The 18,705-nt window shown below is 37.4% G+C and overlaps 2 protein-coding genes across 3 annotated transcripts in view; both read left to right on the forward strand.

Moving 5' to 3' along the window:
- The window catches only part of LOC112456132 (rootletin-like), a 14,374-nt gene extending 1,391 nt beyond the window's left edge, over positions 1-12,983 (forward strand). Inside the window, 15 exon segments of the mRNA XM_025018466.1 lie at positions 28-94; positions 185-370; positions 442-686; positions 756-971; positions 1,054-1,255; positions 1,347-1,459; positions 1,540-1,716; positions 1,785-1,890; positions 1,965-2,146; positions 2,312-2,524; positions 2,591-2,638; positions 10,181-10,723; positions 11,100-11,305; positions 11,397-11,509; positions 12,194-12,983. Coding sequence (XP_024874234.1) covers positions 28-94; positions 185-370; positions 442-686; positions 756-971; positions 1,054-1,255; positions 1,347-1,459; positions 1,540-1,716; positions 1,785-1,890; positions 1,965-2,146; positions 2,312-2,524; positions 2,591-2,638; positions 10,181-10,474 — 2,049 coding nt within the window. The 3' untranslated portion in view covers positions 10,475-10,723; positions 11,100-11,305; positions 11,397-11,509; positions 12,194-12,983.
- A 1,329-nt stretch (positions 12,984-14,312) lies between these two features.
- The window catches only part of LOC112456157, a 5,570-nt gene continuing 1,177 nt past the window's right edge, over positions 14,313-18,705 (forward strand). The window contains exons 1-5 of one of the 2 annotated variants that reach the window (XR_003040924.1): positions 14,313-15,227; positions 15,746-15,902; positions 16,110-16,314; positions 16,579-16,645; positions 16,752-18,103. Coding sequence is in view for 1 of the 2 variants with exons in the window: in XM_025018529.1 (XP_024874297.1) it covers positions 14,649-15,227 (579 nt within the window). In the remaining variant the exon portion in view is untranslated. Of the gene's footprint in view, positions 15,228-15,745; positions 15,903-16,109; positions 16,315-16,578; positions 16,646-16,751; positions 18,104-18,705 lie in introns of those variants that run through there. The other variant, XM_025018529.1, reaches the window with a different exon arrangement.

Here is an 18,705-nt window from a genome sequence, read left to right on the forward strand (position 1 = left end):
GTCGAAGAATTGCAAGTTCAACTGCACATGACGGAGGATAAAGTAGACGGCCTGCAAAATCAATTACACGATACTATTAGGAAACTCAAAGACTGTAATGAATTTTCTTTCCCAAATTTTCTGTTTCAAAATTCTCGATCAATATTATTATCGTTATTATAATCAACTTATTATTTTATTGCAGCTGACAATGTTAATGAGACGATGCGCAAAGAGTTAGTTGACGTACGAAGACAATTAGCGGATACCACGTATGAGAAAGAAAAATACAACAACAGTAACAAAGAATTGCGGGAACACGTTAAGCAAATTGAGAGCGAAAGAAGGGAACAAGGAAGAACGTTGGAGGAGTCGTACCAGAAAATAGCAAGTTAGTATTTTCTTTTCGTAGTATATAGATGCGTTTAGTGTCGGAGTAGCTGCTAAAATGTCCGTGTTTAGCATTGGAAGACACGAAAGCGACCATGGACGTCGAGAGGACGCGTCTGCAGGCGCAAGTACGCGACATGGAACGCGACGCGTTACAACTGCAGCAGCAACTTCGTTTCACGCAGGACGAGTTACAGAAATGCCACGAGAACAATGCCCAGGCTCAAAACGAAGAAAAGGAGCTGCAGGCCAGACTTGCTAACGAGATCGAGAAGAGAGAGCGAATACAACTGCAATTGCATCAAGTGAAGAAACAGGTGAAGAAACGCGCAAGTCCTTCTACATATATTCGATTTCAGTCAATAAAACGAATCTTATTGTTGCAGGTAATCGACTTGGATAACAGTTTGGAAGTTACGCGGCAAGAACTTGGAAAACTACGCGCGCGAGCGGATGAAGAAGATGAACGGTGGCATGCCCGAGAACAAGAGTTGCTGGTGCGGCTCGAGGATAGCCGCTGTCGCGAAAGAAAATTGGAAGATCAGAAACATAATCTGGAAGTTTGCTTGGCCGATGCCCCGCAGCAACTTCAAGAGCTAAAGGTATATAATTTTCGAGGAAGACAAAACAAAAAGTTCGCGTGTCGGTTCGCACCGAAAATTAAGGATGTATTTCTGATTTCAGGCACGCCTCGGAGGATCCGAAGGCAGAGTAAGAGCACTCGATGCCCAATTGTCGCAATTGGAGACTGCTAAGAAGGAAGTAGAGCAGAAACTGAGCAGTGTGGGTTCCACGCTACGCCGTATCGCCGGTATTCAAATGGATGGAAGCGTAAACATGCCGTTTAAATTAATGAGCCCTTCGAGAAGATGGAGTCCAGCACGTGGTAATAAAAATTTTTATTTTGATCTACAACAATGATACTATTTATTATCTCACGGTGCATAAAATGCAGTTAATATGTATTTTAATTACAGCGCAAGACCATGCTGATAGTAGCAGAGATATCATACTGGACGTTGATCCTGAAACCGTTAGGAAAAGAGTACGATCGCTTATGCAACAAGTTGCTCAAATCGAACGCGAGAGGGTACGTTGTACTTTGACGATTATTCATAAGTGAATTATATAAGCCGATCTGTTATAATAAAATCTATGATAACGTTGTAGGATGATTACAAAACAGAACTGTGTAGCTTGAAGAAGCAACTGAAAAAGTCTCAAGAAAACCAAAACAATACGGATGTAAAAGTCAATAATCTTCTGACTAATATTCGGACGCTTCAGGAAGAGAAAAAATCTATCGAAGCAAAATTAACTCAAACGCAAACTGGCTATCACGCACAGATATATCTTTCTTCTATGTCTTGCATTCCACTAAGGAAGGAAGCGTTAATATTTTTATTTGTTTTCAGCTGGACGCACTTCAACAAAAGACAGAGGAATGTGAGCATTTATGTGAAAAGGTTACAACCTTAGAGATAAAGATGAGTACCGAGCCAGACGAAAAATCTCAGTACGAAATACAGTCTAGAAGAAATATTCTCAAAATCACTATATACAATCTCTCAGTGCATATAACTTTGCGTTTGTTTAGGATAAACTAGAGAAAATGAAGCAAGAATTAAACAAATTGGAAACGGAGAAGCGTAATCTACAGAAAGAAGTCCGTCACAGCGACTCTCGCGCAACAGAAATGGAATTGCACAGAATGTCTCTAGACGGCGATCTCCAAAGATTGCAAATGATGCTGCAAGAAAAAGAAGCGCATATTCAAGTAAGGTGGAAACGCGATTACTAAAACAACAATCTATATTTTGAGAAAAGTGTTAATATTCGAATCAATATATTAATAATGTCAATCCACGAAGACAATATATTTTTGAGGAAAAGAAGGTTTTTGGAATTTAAACATAAATTTCATGAACGCTGTTCTTTTTAGAAACTGCAAGACCGCTTTGACACACAAAGCCGTACCACAGCAAGTTTAGAGGAACGTTGCGCTTCGTTAAAATCTACTATAGAACAATTAAAACTATCACTAGAAAAACATCGGCTACGGAAAGCGAGCTTAAGAGCTGAAATAAATTTGTTACGACACAACGTAATGGAGATCACTACTTCCTCTCAAAGTAACAATGAAAAACTCAAGCAGGTAAGAGTCCGCTAATGGAAGCTTCTCCCTCTCCCCAACTATAAATCGACATGTATTTTATTTCAGCTGCAGAAACAACTCTCGAATGCCGAGAACGAGCTAGCTAATAATGAGGTACAGCGATCAGCTTTAGAATCGCAATTAAGCGTTCTATGAATATCTCAATTATATCCCGCGAAAAATTAGAATTTATAATGTAGACAAAATTAAAAAATTAATAATGAAAAATTTCTCGAAAAACCGACCACGAAAACCGACCGTAAAAACACAAAGATGCGTTATTATGCATGTTGTTCATGCGGTACGCATCTCGAAAATGTATCAAATAAGATATAGATACAGATTAAATGACGTGAGATCCAAAAAAAAAACTTTCCGCACGATTGATATTATAATTAATCAATAACCGCATTGTTATAATTAAATAATTAAATGATATATATGCAAATCTTTATTTTACGATTATCGATAATGTATCTCGTTATATTTTTCTGTCACTTTCTATCTAAATTATTTTTGATATAACGTAGTTATTTATTATTGCAAAACTGAATAATTGTACTATATCATCAGTTCTGAAATAATTTAAATTTTCAGTATTTCGACAGAATATTTAGAATCTCACGTCATATAACTTGACTTTATCTAGCATAAAGCCAATTTTTCAATTAAAAATAGATGGATAGGCTACAAAAAATTAGGGTAAAATCGATGCTTTGTTAAAATAAATTTTAGTAATAAATAACAATTTTATCACGTTTTCTATCTAATAAATTCTAAATATATCTATATATTGCTTTCTTGCATCGATTTATAAATATTTAATCTTGGTTAAATATATGGAAATGAATAAATGGGTAAGTATAAATAAAACACATCCTAACTCATAATTTTTCCCTATCTACAAATATTTTTTCTTATAACATCTAACTCTAACACAATATTTTACTTATCTCTTTTGTTTAAGAAAAAAAAAATATATATATAATGTTACAAAAATAATTTTTCAAAGAAATTAAAAAAAATTTTATTTAAAAAATTATTACTTTAATTATTAGAGAATTATTTTACTTTTTGTTTCTCTTGTGTTTCTAAAATATTTATTATTTACTCTAGTTTTAAATAGAATTGATCTATGTAATAAAAATTCAAAAATTTAATTTATGTACTTAAAAACTTTATTCAAAAGTAATTTATATAAAACGCGGCAGTTCGTTAACATAATTTAATGAGTTCTTCGCGAGCTCGGTGCGTGCGAAGTGTACGAGTATTTCCTCAAGCACAATCGCACAATAAATCAATAACAATCAGCAAATACAACGATATACAAATGATGACCAAGATTAAATATTTCCCATAATCAATTTTAGCCCATCCATTTTAAGGCAATGGATCTACGAAACGTAATATTTTCATACTACAAATTATTGTAAATCGGCATGTACCGAGATATATTATTGCTCTATATTTAATTATATATTCGTAGATTCGTTACCTCAATAAAAAAATTATTTATTGACTCACCGATTCGATGCGCAACGGGCGGAGTTATGCAGCCACGTAGCTACGGTGATACTGTAACATACAAACATAAGATTTAAATTAAAAAAGCGCTCAAAATTATTAACATTTGAAAAGTTGATTCTTACGCGTCTCTAATTCGTCTTTCAATAAAATATTTAGCAATACAATTATCTGTTTATCGAAAAAGATCTTTGCAAGAATACCATTTTAGATAACTTCTCTTTCTTTAATTACTTTTAACTTATCAAAATTTAAATAAAACAATTCGAATAAATGGAGACAAATTATTAATTTTACGTAGCTAAGAGATGATACTTACCCCAAGGTTGCTCCGTCGGTGCCCGATGTCTCTCTCCAGACCTCCTCCTCCTCTCAGGACGTCAGGCTTCCTCCTTTCACCGCACAGGACACTCGCGAGAAACACTCGCGGATAATAAACTACAATCGCGCGCGGACTAATTTCATGAAAAGTCTTTCTCACGCGATACTGTACGGCACTCCCGTTTAAAAAAAGTCCTTTAGTCCGATTACTTGAACGGCACTCCCGAAGCAAACGCGACGAACCGGCTGCGGTTCGTTTATTCAATTAATTCGGCGGTCGAGAGTACGTTAGCTTCCCCGTCTTTGAATTTTTACCCAAATAGAAGAAGAGTTTTGCTTGGGTAAATGCGAAGATACTCCTTCCCGCGCGTGGATATTTTCTGTAACATAAAAATAATCGAATCGATTATAGTATATTGTGCACCAAGGGGCGAAAGTAGCACACGATGGGCGCAATAAACTGCGCGCTGATTATTTGTCGGACTTGAAACACAGCTATCGTTGGAACATTAATACCCTTCCCTCCCCGGAATTAAATCTACACGATTTAATTATATAAAAAACTGTAAAAAAATTATTGTGAAAAATATTAATGTTCCAACGATATTATAGCTGTGTTTCAAGTCCGACAAATAATCGGCGCGCAGTTTATTAAGTTGGAATATATGTATATACGTATATACATTTTAATTCGTTACTTCTGTAACTATTAATTCTCTATTTGCCACGTACCGCGCTTGACTCGTATCATCGTCATTAATTTTTAGAATATAATTAAAAAATATAATTTTTACAAAGAATAAGCATTAATTAGTGAATTTAATATTTACACTACAATTTTGGAATTAAAAGATTGGATTATTTCCTCTATTTTGTATTTTAGATGGTGATTCAGATGTATCTTCAGTCATGATACAGCCAGCAAGCGACACAAATCGACACAAACGTCGTTGTATCTTTCTTTTTTGGCAATGAGTAACAAAGACAAAACGACACTTGTGTCGACTTGTCACTTGCTAGAAAGCTTCCTATATATGTTTTAACATTTGCCCGTTACTTTACTTTCTGCCCTAGGAAGGAAAGTGACCACTTTCGTCCTTGTTTGGCGGGAGGAAAGTAACAACTTTCCTCCCTGGCGTGAAATTGGCCACTTTCGTCCCTCTCTACAAACATGGAAAGTCGAACTTTCCGTGGAGGTGTTGTGAAAAATTATGTTCAAAGCTTAATAAAGACGTTATCGCTACATACTTATTGTCAAGCTTTTTTGGCACACATTAAAATTTTTAGAAACTCTAATAAAAACACCCTGAGGATATGATATAGAATAGTTTTAGAATATTAAAATATATCATAATTAATTAAATTTTAAAGTATTAATAAACAACGAAAAATGCGGAAAAAGAGAAAGAGATAAAATAAAACTAAAATAAGTTTATTAATGCTTTCAGAATATACACTTTTTAAATATCTTCATGGTTTGCGTATCTTAATAGACTGGAAGACTAGATAAGAAAAAGATATTTATATATTGTACATTGTACATATCTGTGTGAAATAAAAATGCATCATTGTCTGTATAAATATAAAACAGGTATAGGAAATACTTATTAAAATGTTGCATATTAATAATTTTTTTAATAAACTGTCAAATTATATGACATTATAATTTAAAAGATATTAGAAGAGCAGAACATAAAGAAAAAGTTTCTTTGTGATATGCATATAATACTTAGGCTTAAGTATTATAATTATGTAATAATTAATTTGTTGTTATCAACTAAAATGTCAGAATATCGATTGATGATTATAACATACATTATTTAACATCTATTTGCTATGTACAAAGTCTAAGGAAAAAATTAATTAATCAAAAATTATTGTTATCTGTGTAAATATAGTATAAAAATTAGATGACAAATCGTTATGCATTTGTAATTACAATTACGCGCAAACTGATTTGTCATCCACTATTATTGATTATCATAACTCACGTAAAATCTATTTTTATTGTCTAGCAGAAATTGGCTTTTGATTTCTCACGTGCATATATTACATACATCAAATTTATCGACAAATATTAATAAATGGGGTACTGATAACCAATTGTAAATATTACAATATATTTAAATGCTTTAATAAACTGCTTTAAAAAATTATTATGGTTAATTAACTACTCTATTCTAAGATAATTTTATATGATATACTTATGTATAATATTTTGATACACTTAATTGATAATATTGTACTTTTTTAAATATATTAATAACTAAGGAATAAATGCATTTAGATATCAAGAAATTTGTGAATATTTTATTACTGTATCTATTATCGTTGCAAATTTAAATTTTTATATATTAATTATAATTGCTAAGAAAAAATATTGTTAATTATTTCCGGTTAAATATAAGTCGACATATGTTCTGGTTGTAAAATATTTTCTATTTTTTTCCAATTTCTGTATTTCAAAATTAAACTTTTTTATCAAGCAATTCTATTTTATCATGCATATCTAAAATAAGTAATTTATTCTATCGCTTAATAAAGTTTTGTTGCATGTATGTAAATGAGTAATAAATTTATAAAAATTATATGAAACATAAATAAGACATAAATGTAAATACGATATGAGAAAAACCGGAAATAATAAACAATATTTTTTCTTAGCAATTATTAATATATAAAAATTTAAATTCGCAACAATAATAGATACAGTAGTCAAATATTCACAAACTTCTTGATATCTGAATGCATTTATTCAGGTTATTTGGTGATTAATATATTTTAAAAAGTGCAATTATTAGTTAAGGGTATAAGAATATTATAGATAAGTATATCATATAAATGTGTTGCCTTTTAAAATATGGATAGGTCAAGATAGAGTAGTAATTTAATTGCTTGAATAATTATTATTCGTCGATTTATTGTATGTGCATACAAAGTTGCATAAAATAAAAAAAGCTATAAAATAGAGTTTATTATAATTGATATAATTGATATAATATATATTATTATTAAATTTGTTTGTTTATTGTACGTTTATACATGCAACAGAACTTTATTAAGCGATAGAATAAATTATTTGTTTTAGATATGCATAAATTACTTGATAAAAGAGTTAAAATTTTAAAATGCAGAAATTGGAAAAAAATATAAAATATTTTACAACCAGACCATGTTAAAATTTAAGTCTTATATTTTGATAAATTGTTTCAAACTTAATAAAGATATTTTTACATTTCTTGTCAAGCTTTGTATGCACAGATAAGATTACAAAATTTTTAGCAAATATAAAATTATTTAATTTTGAGATTAAGATTGGATATAATTGAGTGCACTTACCAGTGCGATGCAGTGCGACCAGTAATAGAGTTGTACTCGTATGCAACACTAATCTGTAAAATATAAATATATTTAAATAAATATCTAAATTAATATTTTAAATTTCAATATTTTACAAAAATAATTATTACATGCATTTATATATAACTTCTTATTCTTAATCTCTTTTCATAAATTCTTAATCTTTTGTAGTTTTCTGGCTTTTAATTAAATATTTATTTAAAAAATTACGTAACTCTACACAAAATCTTTTTATATAAAAACTTTAAAAAATTTGATAAATAGAATCTTTAATTCTTGCGTATTTATAATTTAAATAACTATAACTTTTTAAATGGTGTAAAATATTACGTGTATGTTGAATTTTATATAAATACTTTACTAAATATTTTAAGCCTCTTAAATGTAAAAAATATATAATACATTTTATAAGCTATAATGTTACGTAATATTACTATATAATTAGTGCGTGGAATACTCGTTGTAATCGTGTGATTCTCGCGAGGAAAACCGTTTAAATTCAGTAACTAATAAAATAAGTAACAAATTGCTCACCTCGTGGTTGCTTCGCCGTCGCTCGACGCCTCCCTGGGCCTCCTCCTCCTCCCTCCGCGGCCGCTCATTTATAGCGCTCGCTAGAACACAATTAACTATTATATGATTGCTGACGACTCAAACTGTATTACATTTTGACGGAAAATCAATGCAGGAAATGCGTATGATTTCGCGACAAATCGCCGCGGTGCACGGTGATTGGATTCGCACGTTATAAAGCAGATGAAGCGTACGGGTTAAAGTTATAAGAATAAATGTTCGCGGAACGCGATATCCGGAAAATATGAACGTCGCTCTCTTGACTGTGTTCGCGCGACAGATTCGATCAAACGCATCTCGTGAAATATTTTAAGCAACGTACCGAGCGTCGAATCTACGTCACGCCAGTGTCAAATATATTAAGACACGATTAAATACGAGACAAATAGGTTCGTCCTGTATGCGCCGTGACGTCACGGCGACGAAAGATTCGAGAGTGACGCTGCTATCTTAACCATGATGCCGCGCGACGAATTTTGGTTAAACGCGCATCTCGCGAAATACTCGTTTTATGAAGTCAGCGATATGTACCGGTCGAATCTACGTCGTATGCGCGTCAAATACCGGAGGCACGATTGCGTTCAAGCTTATAATGATTGTGCTTACCGATTAATTAAACGTGCCGCGACTAATAGGCCCGTCCTGTACCCGCGACGTTCCGTTCGCGACGACGAGGGATTAGAGAGTGACGTCACGATGCGCCACCTTTCCCGTGATCCCGCGCGATAGATTTCGGCCGAACGAACGCATCGCGAGAAATATCTTGAGCAATGTATCGAGCTTCGAATCTACGTCGCGCGGGTGCCAATTATTAAGATACCATTAAATACGGAAGCTCATAAGCGATTGCGCTTACCGATTATAGCGATTATATACGAGCCAAGACGAATAGACCTGTCGTTCTGTACCCGCCGACGTTCCGTTCGCAATGACGAGGGATTAGAGAGTGACGTCACGATACTCACGATGCGCCATCTCTCCCGTGATCCCGCGCGATCGATTTCGGCCGAACGAACGCATCGCGAGATTCGCGAGAAATATCTTAGCAATATGTATCGAGCTTTGAATCTACGTCGCGCGGGTGCCAAATACTAAGGCACCATTGAATACGGAAGTTTATAATAATGATTGCGCTTACCGGAGCTCACCGATTATACGAGCCGCGACAAATAGATCCGTCCGTCCTGTATGCGCGAGTGTTGCGTACGCGCCTTCGCGGCGACTCGGCGACGAAAGATTCGGAGAGTGACGCCACGCCCCCCCGCGGCCCGCACCAACTTTACAGTGACGCTGCGCGACACGACGCGAATCAAATTGGCGCCTGATTACGAAATGATTGACTGCTCAAAGATACAAAATAATAATTTGTATTTGCTATTATCATCATTTTCCATTCCTTATATCACTTCATTCTTTTAAACAATTAAGTCAATAGAAAAATTGTTTCGAGAAACACATAGCTATCGATTCGATCAATTAAGCCAGTTCTACAGTCGTACGTCGAGTCGGATTTCGGAACGCAGCCGATGCGATGGTCCAATGAGAAAATTTCTTTTTCGAAAATGAATTTTTCTCATTGGATCATCGGCTGACGGCTACGTTACGATATCCGACTTCGACATACGACTGATTGTAGAACCGGCCTTAACAATTATTAGTCGTACGGATAAATTAATTACAACAAACTACCGCGTTATTAATAGTCGTTTCAAAAAATAATAATATGACGACGCTCGTACTGTTCGACGCTTGCGCAAATGACAATAACAAAACACGATATGTCGCACAAAAAAGAGAGATACGAACGCCCAGCGAAAAATTGATTTCTTTTATTCATTTAATAAAACCTAATTTTATTTTATTAAAACCTAATTGCAGGCCAGCGACAGTCCGAAACTGGAGCAGCAACTGCAGCAGCAGGATTGTGTCAAAAAGGAGGAATGCTGCGAGATGATCAGCGGCGACAAGAACGACGCCGAGCGCGGGCCGCGGCGGCAGCGCATCGCCACCGACCGTCGAGGTGACGTGCAACGACGGCGTCGTCGTCGTCGTCGTCGACGGTGGCCAACAGGACCGCGATTCCCCGGAGGTGGCAGCGCCGACGTCGACTACCGTGGAGAACGATGTCAAGGAGGAACCAAAGAGCAACGATGTCCAGAAGACGACGTCTAACCTTAAGAGGTCCGTCAAGGCTGAGCATAAGCAGCGCCTGTTCGCGAGAATGGACGACCGTATGGACATCGAAATCAAGTTCGAGGACTACCAGCAGAGCGGCAAGGACGAGCGGGAGAAGCACGAGGAAACTGGACAGCGGTCCAGCGAGGATCGCGAGGACGAGGACGCCGGTAGGAGCTCGTCGACGTCCCCGACTCCGTCCAACGTAAACAACACTATAGTGGATTTTGTAGCGCCAGGCAGAAGGTAGCGTAGACTTTCTATACGTTAATTAGTGTAGTATTTGTTGGAAATTGTGAATATTTTGAAATACGTCTTTAACTAGGATGTAGTTTCACTTTAATATATATTTTGACATAAAGCACAAAATATAAGGTTGTCTTCTAAAGTGTTCACTTCTGGATGACCTGGATACTTTTGTATATAGATCAACAAGAAGAATTAATTTATGCACAAGTACTATTTTCAAGATTGAAGATAATGTTAATCTTTAAAAAAATGCCAAATGTATAAAAATTATTTATATGTCCTTTAAAACTAAATTTTTTTTCTTCGACAATGTCCATCCGAATCGTTCAGAGATTGATGAATCGTCTTATGTGTTCTCTCGTTCATATTTCAGAGAGCCAGAAAAGTATTTGATCTTTCGGATAACAACCTGGTAAAGCGCAAACGAGGTAGACCAGGTAATAATAAAAATTTGTTGATGCAAGACTCAGGATTCGGTTACTAAGCCAACTGTCAAAGACGGAGCGTGCAGGCAGTGCAGCCTCTGTGCCAAAGAGAAACAGGAGGCTCTCGTAGCTTGCAGGGATTGTACAGGGCGAAGTAATTCTTGAATATAATTGGAACTAATTTTGATTATTTTTTTTAAATTTCTTATTGACGTGTCACATACGCATATTACGTATACTTGCAGCACATCCGAGTTGTATTTGCAGTCCAGAGGAGTTACTACAGAAAGCTAAGAGCAATTGGCAGTACGAGCGCTGTACAGTAACCTGCACAGTATGCTGCGAGACCTCTGACGCTGTAAGTTTATCATGCCTTTTATTCCATTTCACGTGACTTTATTTTTATCCCGTTAATTAATTTTCATTTCGTCCTTTTTCTCGATCGAGGGTCCGTTAGTGACATGTTATAGCTGCAACGATGCCTATCACTATTTCTGTCACACGTCTATAATTTTGAATAAACCTTTTAATCAGCTATTCTTATTTGTCTTTAAAAAGAAACTAGATCTAATTAGCATATATCATAAATAATCTTCGAAACAATGTCGACTTGTAAATTTTCTGGTTTGTCTGTAAGTTGACTTGAACGTATAGTTACATTATTTATTAAAGCTAATCATGTCTGGTACGTTTGCAGTATTTATTATTATATTATTAATTCTCTTAGAACGTTATTAGTTAATTAATTTTGACGGATATATTTAAAATAAGCAGAAATATTTAACAAGAATATTTCCTATTTCAGAGATATCCAAATTTCCTGGCAGTTAATTTCCTTTTATTACAAATATCGTGCACGTGTACAATTTCCGTAAATTTTAATATCCTCTCTCTGATGCTGGATATCTCTTCGTCATGTCTCTCGCGTGTGTGTGTGTGTGTGAAACGGTAGTTTCTTATTTCCTGAAATTCTCTCAATTTCTCCATTAACGGATATAGACTCTAGACGTTACGTGTCCTTGAAAATTTCGCTATTTCGTAGGCTCCCTAAACTTTCTGATGTGTCAATAGAAACGCCGTACGTTTTGGATGACTCGCGTGCATATACGCGCGCGCTCATCGCGAGCCACACGCGACTACGGGAGTGGCTCGCGGGCGCGCCCTGTGCATCACGCCCGGCCGTACCCCGCCCGGATGCATGCATCGTCCTGTATCGATGTGTCGGTGCACTCTCTGGACGCACGGGAGATCGGCAAATCTAAGATCGTGCAACTGGTGTCCAGTGGCGTGTCCGCGGCCGGTACACGTTGGCGAGCGCGGAGCGGGAGCGAGCGAGACGGGGCGCGCGCCAGCCGGACGCGAGGAACGAAGAGTGAAGGATGAAGGAGCCCCCGGGAAGGAAAGGCGACGGTAAGGCCCCGAAGAAGAAGGGGAGAGGTGGAATGCGCGCGGTTCTCGAAGGAGGAGCTGTCGGCGGTGAAAAATCACGCACCCCGCCACGGCCGGAGCGCAGCATCTGCTCTACATACCCTGGCTCTCAACCTATCTACCTATGCGCGACTATCGTCGATCGACGACCTGTGAAAATCGCTCAATCGACGACCTCGAAGCGCACCTTCGCACCCGTGGTGCGTGCGATAATCGATTCCCCGGTGCTCGCCGGGTGCTCCCCACGTGCTCCTCGAAATAATTGTGTCGCGCGAGATAATTATGGCTTTCACAGATTATGAACGCGCTGTTCTTTTTACGTAGGTTCTTTGATGATAAATTTATTCCGCTCTCGAGCCTGCGAATTGTCTAAAAGATAAAGACATTGAAACTTTTCCAGCAAGCCGAATCGCCTAAAATCGTGCAACTGCTACGTAATATCGTAAAAAACGTGTAATAAATTAATTATTAATTAATACAATCACAGATAACATAAAATCTATCTACTTTATTGGGTGCTTCTTTGTTATTCTACACAAAATCCGAGACATTATATGCTGCCAAAATAATTTCCGTCGAAGATCAGTTTGTAGAGAAATCTTATTTTCTGAAATTTTCATTTGCGACTTATTACGTCACCGCTTCGCTTAATGAATCGTTTCCTGCGCAGTGCGGCCGTACATCCGATGGGTAATCGTAGCTATTTTTAAAGAGTCCCTCGCACGCGATCATCGGGGGCTTCCGCGAAGGCACGGGAGAGCTCATCAATGAGAACCTCGAAGAATCGGAGTAGCAGAGCAAGATATACGTGTGCTGGCTGAGCTACCGGTCGGTCGGGTTGGATCGCTGTTCTCCTGTGTTTCATCTCTCTCTTTTGCTCTGTTTTGCCCGCTCCTCTCCCGCTGCCTTTCCTCTTTTCACCTCCCGGCTCATCCCGGCTCGCTCTCTCGCCCTTTCTACCCCGCGACCGTTCCTCTCTGTCTCCGCCGCTGCCGCTCACTCCCGTGAGTTGTTGTTCGGCTGTTTTATTACTTTTATAAATGCCGCCGCCAGGATGCTACCTACAGTACCTACTACCACTTGCCCGGTCGCAGATCGGCGTGGCAGGCGTTTCCTTTGTTGGTCTCCACCACGTTCCATTGTTGCTCGCAGAAAGATGCGAATTTTAATTTGATATTGTCTAATATTATTTATGTATGCGACTAGAGAATCTCGCGGGAGGACCGCCGCTCTCGCGCGATCGTGCCGTTTCTTCCATTCAATGGGAAACCGTAGTCACATCTATTCCGATGACTTAACTATACGTATGGAAGATCTCGCGTCTCGTTTTCTGTGCGCGCAGTCGCTCGAATTCGATCTCGCGAACATTCGGGTTTTGCTCATTGATTCTTTGTCATGTAATTTTTCTGCAGCAAGAAATTTGACAACTGTTTAACACGTATTGTTCAACATTATCGATTTCAACGTGCGGCGCACGGTTCGGAGCTTCTCCTCGCAAACTTATTTTCTAAGAAGAAAAATTTTGCCTCCTCTCCTTCCCTCAATAATATCTGACCTATTGTACAAGTATTCTTAGCCGTCCTTCAATGTGTTCAAAACTCCGTGGCAAATCGTCACGTTCCGTTCACCATAAACATAATCTAATTACCGGCTTGTCGCTGACGAAGCACCGTTAGACTTGCGCGTACGTGCTCGGTCCAACTAGGGAAATCAATATCACAGCCAACAATCCAGGTTTACGCTACGAACTGCTTTGCACGACGGTACGCGCAACAGTTGCGTCGAGACGAGACACGAAGAGGAGTTACAGTCGGGCGTACCGTCGCTGGTCGAATTGTTCTCCAGCACTTCAGCCAACAACAATCGAAAAGTGCGCGCGTTCGCGGGGTTCTAATCGAACTCCGAACATCAATTTTACATCGAATCGGTTGGTCCTCAATTATTAATTAGAAAACCGCGTAATTTCGAATGCTGCCTAACACGTCTCGCGTTGCCATGGAAATCCGCGAGAATGACGGCATCAGTCCTGGACCGAAGATACTTACAATTAGATAAACAACGTACTAAATATGTACACTTCCGCCACGATGACGGAGGAGAAACGACTGTCGTTGGGCATCAACGTCAGCATTCTGCTGATACTGACGATATTCGGCGTGCTTCTGTCCTTGCCTTTGCGATTGTTGTTCGACACGAATTACTCCGACCAGAATCGCGATGAGAGCGGAGCCAGTGGCCCGGGCGGGGGAAGAGAGTCCGTGATACCGATGGTTCACCGAAAATTAAGATGCTGTCCGAATCTGCAGTACGAGGCTCGCTTGATGTCCGTCTTTATGAGCGATTACGACGGAAATTGCACGTACGTGCAGGACGAGTGCGACGATGACGAGGATGACGACGATGATGACAGCGACTCTGAAGAGGAAGAGGATAGCAGAGAGGATAAGGACGAGGAGGAGAGGACGAAGAAGACGTACAGGTCCAAGAGGCGCATCGGCGAAGAAATGAAAGAAAGCGCTGAAGAGATCTTGAAGTCGCGTCAGATGAAGTCCGTCACGGTGGCAGGCCACATACTCGTGACGATGTTGCTCGTATCAGTAATAGCCGCCCTCGTTGAAGTACTGCGAATACGCTTCGCCAGAGAAAAAGTATTGCGTCACACATTACAAAAGTCCTTAAGCACTTGCGTTGGAACTTGGTATCCTTAAAAGCGTATGGATACGTCGAAACGCATGTCACTGTGAAAATTTTCACTTGGCGAGTACGCAACATTTTTCAGAATCTCTAGCTCCCTTCTTGAAAATAACGCAATATGATTTCCAAAAGTGGTCCTAATTATTCAAACACTCATTCTAAGTAAAGCCATCACTTTAATTCAGAGATGATACTTTATTTCAACGCAAGTAATTAACTGTCCCTTCAATTATTTGAGCACATCATGCATGATTTGCACTTAAATATTGCCAGACATGAGTTAAAGCCCAGATTGAGCTAGATTCTTAGATGTTTGCACCATTAGGGAAATAATTGCGATATTCGGCAGAGACCGACGGGATAAGCGCTTCGCAGTTTTCCTCGCGGAGCTATAGTAAAAACCGTCTCTCGATGCTCGGATAGACACGCATTCGTGAAACTATTGCACCTTCTCTTTTCAAAAATGCATAAGGATTCGTCTAGGGCAGGCACGATTATTTCGCGGAGAAGCTCATCCAACGTGGTGGACATATCCGCTCCAAGACGTCCCACTTCAAGAGAATTAATTAGAAGCCAAAAGTCCTTTGAGATACCGGGAGGAATGCACCATTCCGCAATGCGTTTATTAGGTATGTGTGCGAAATAGTAAGGAATTATAATCTCTAAATATTTATCACGATCAAGGAGACGTTAAAAATATATAAAAAGTCATAATATCTTTTACAATTAAAATATTGGAAACTATGTACAACGCGGAGTAGATCAGTATGAGATCGTCGACCGTTTTAACTCGATTAGTGGCGGTAAGATGAAAAAATTTAATTATCCACCCACAGGAGCGCGGCCGCCCCCGCTTATCCGTCGCTCTTCGTTTCCAATACCACAAGCGAAAAAAGCCGCTACTTCGTCTCTTTGTGGTACACCGAGTAAAGGACTGACGCGGCGCCAGTCGGCTGAGTCGGACGAAGAAATCGGGATCACTAACGCTCTTCATCATCGCACCCGTCTAATCCGACGACATTAAAGCTGCACGAGAACAAGGTGAAGATTATATTAACCCTTTGCGATCAAAATTATTTCTTGCAAATTAGCGAAAATCGAGTACTTTTATTTAATCTAATCCGCGGGTATGTGAATTAAAGAATTTTTATTATTTAGAGGAATTTAAGATCTCAAAAATATAATTATGCAATGATCACAATTTCCTTATTTGAAAACATGGTAGAGTCTTAAGTTTTCCTTTGTAGATAAATGATAAATTCTGTGGCGTAACAAATACTAGATAAATAAATGTTCTCTTTTCAGTATACATCAATCCATTAAATTTTTACGTCGGCGACCAAACTAACAGGGTACGCGTCATCACTATACGGTATGTTTTTTGACACAATGATAATCCTTATACAATTAGATAAACTTATAGCTTATCGAATGATTCAAAAGATACATGGATATATCGCTTATGGGTATGTCAACAGATTACACTACGCACAACGATCACGTCCAATGACCTTTTTTACGCTCGTGCAACGTCGAAAAACCCTTTTGCTGAGGAACAGATTTCCGCAACAGCATCTTCCAATAACATCCCTTACAGCGGCTTCAATAGTGCTCCATCTCCGCAACGCTTTTATATCACGCTGTCCATTAAGTTCTGCTTTCTTATATTTAAATTTAAAACAATGATTAATATACAGAATCAAACAGGATCGAAAGTCATCGCGCAAATCACTGTGGAAAGTTGAATTACGACAGCACATACCCGGACTAATATATTTAATAGATAATCTTTATTTTCCATATAGATCGCACAATGCTTTAACCCTTAAATGCGAAATTTTTCGTAGCATTCTGAGTATTTTTAAAATAAATAATAACTATTTAAGAAATCCTTGAAAAATTCTTCTTTACGAATTTTAACCCTTTTTGTCCTAATGGATGTACATGCAGAGAAGGCTCTTTACAGATGTGCAACAAATGCGCACTTAAGGGTTAAAGTCGCACAATCAAACGAAAGTATTTGCATTTAATCTAATTTAATTAGCAGTGAGATGTTAATTAATTATTATCGATCTTCTTCTCGAGCAATAGAATATTTATACAAATACGATATTGTTTCAAATGGATGTTTTAGAAATGTGTACATCAGAAGCGAGATAGCATTCTTAAATTCAACTGCAGCTAAATCAACGATGTAACTAAGCTTTCGTTTGAAATAAAGCTAAGAAAGAATTATTTTTTTTTAAACACTACTCTGATGTAAACTTTTCTTGAGGCACCTGACGATAGAATAAGTATATGTGCACTCTCAAACTGATCATAGTACAACGACCAAATAATCTCTAATCGTGTGATTTCCGTCATTTTCTTAACGCGTCCATCATTTCTTATCAATATGTGTATTAATATCTAATATTCAGAAAGAATTATAAAGCTCGTTTTGTCTCTACGAAAGTCACGATGAACTCATCAAAATACAGACGAATATGCTAGATTGTAATTTTGTAACATTGTAAATGAGTTTGAAGGAATAATTCCTTGATGTATTTTCGTAACCGGAAAATATAGCTGTGTCTCTCTCTGCATCGACAGATCTTTGATAAGCTTACGCAGCCTCAACGAACTGTGATCATCGTATTTCTTTGTGATATGTACAATCCGGCATCATAAATGCCTTAACACGTCAAGTTGCATCAATTGCAAACGTACTCGCGTGCGAATTGTATTCATGCATTTGTAACTGTGTGTGACATTGGCACAGTAGCCACTGTCTTATTCGTGTAAATAAGAAAAAAGACTTTACAATAATTAAAGCTTGCACAACACGGAATTCTGTCTTGTACCATTTTATATCATTACGGCATTCTCCGGATTCTTTGTCAATTTTCGAGAATTTTTATTTTTGCGAGTCAAGCTTTTTAGACTTGAATCTTCAATTATTTTCCAAGCTTTAGCTATTGCCATTTTTTTACCGATAACGAGCTAGTTCATTAATATGGAGATGAAAAATTGTAAAAAATAGTATGAGAGTAGAAAATACAAAAATTGTTTTTCCTTAGGCAATTTGATAAAATGCATGAAATAAGATAGCAAAATTTTGATGCTGTCTTAAAACGTTATTAACATTTGATTTCTAAAGAGGTATAAATTCAGTCATTTATATTAATATTTATATAATAATTTTCATTTGTTTATTTGTTGTTTAAATATCAGCTGTTTCTACTTATTGGTAAAGTAGAAATTTGCAGAAAGCCCGACACGTGGAAGAACGGAGCATATTTATCAACGTGTGCCATCTGTCGAGCTATTGACGTTAGTTGTTCGTACAACACGTAAATGTGCCGATGAATCAGCTGTTTGCAGTTGTTTGCTAGTATTTAATGCGGTTTTCCTATTGTGGTTATTCAACACCGTAGATAATGTGATTCATCG

This window comes from Temnothorax curvispinosus, unplaced genomic scaffold, assembly GCF_003070985.1.
Source record: "Temnothorax curvispinosus isolate PA1 unplaced genomic scaffold, ASM307098v1 QBEX01006657.1, whole genome shotgun sequence".
Taxonomy (NCBI): Eukaryota; Metazoa; Arthropoda; class Insecta; order Hymenoptera; family Formicidae; genus Temnothorax; species Temnothorax curvispinosus.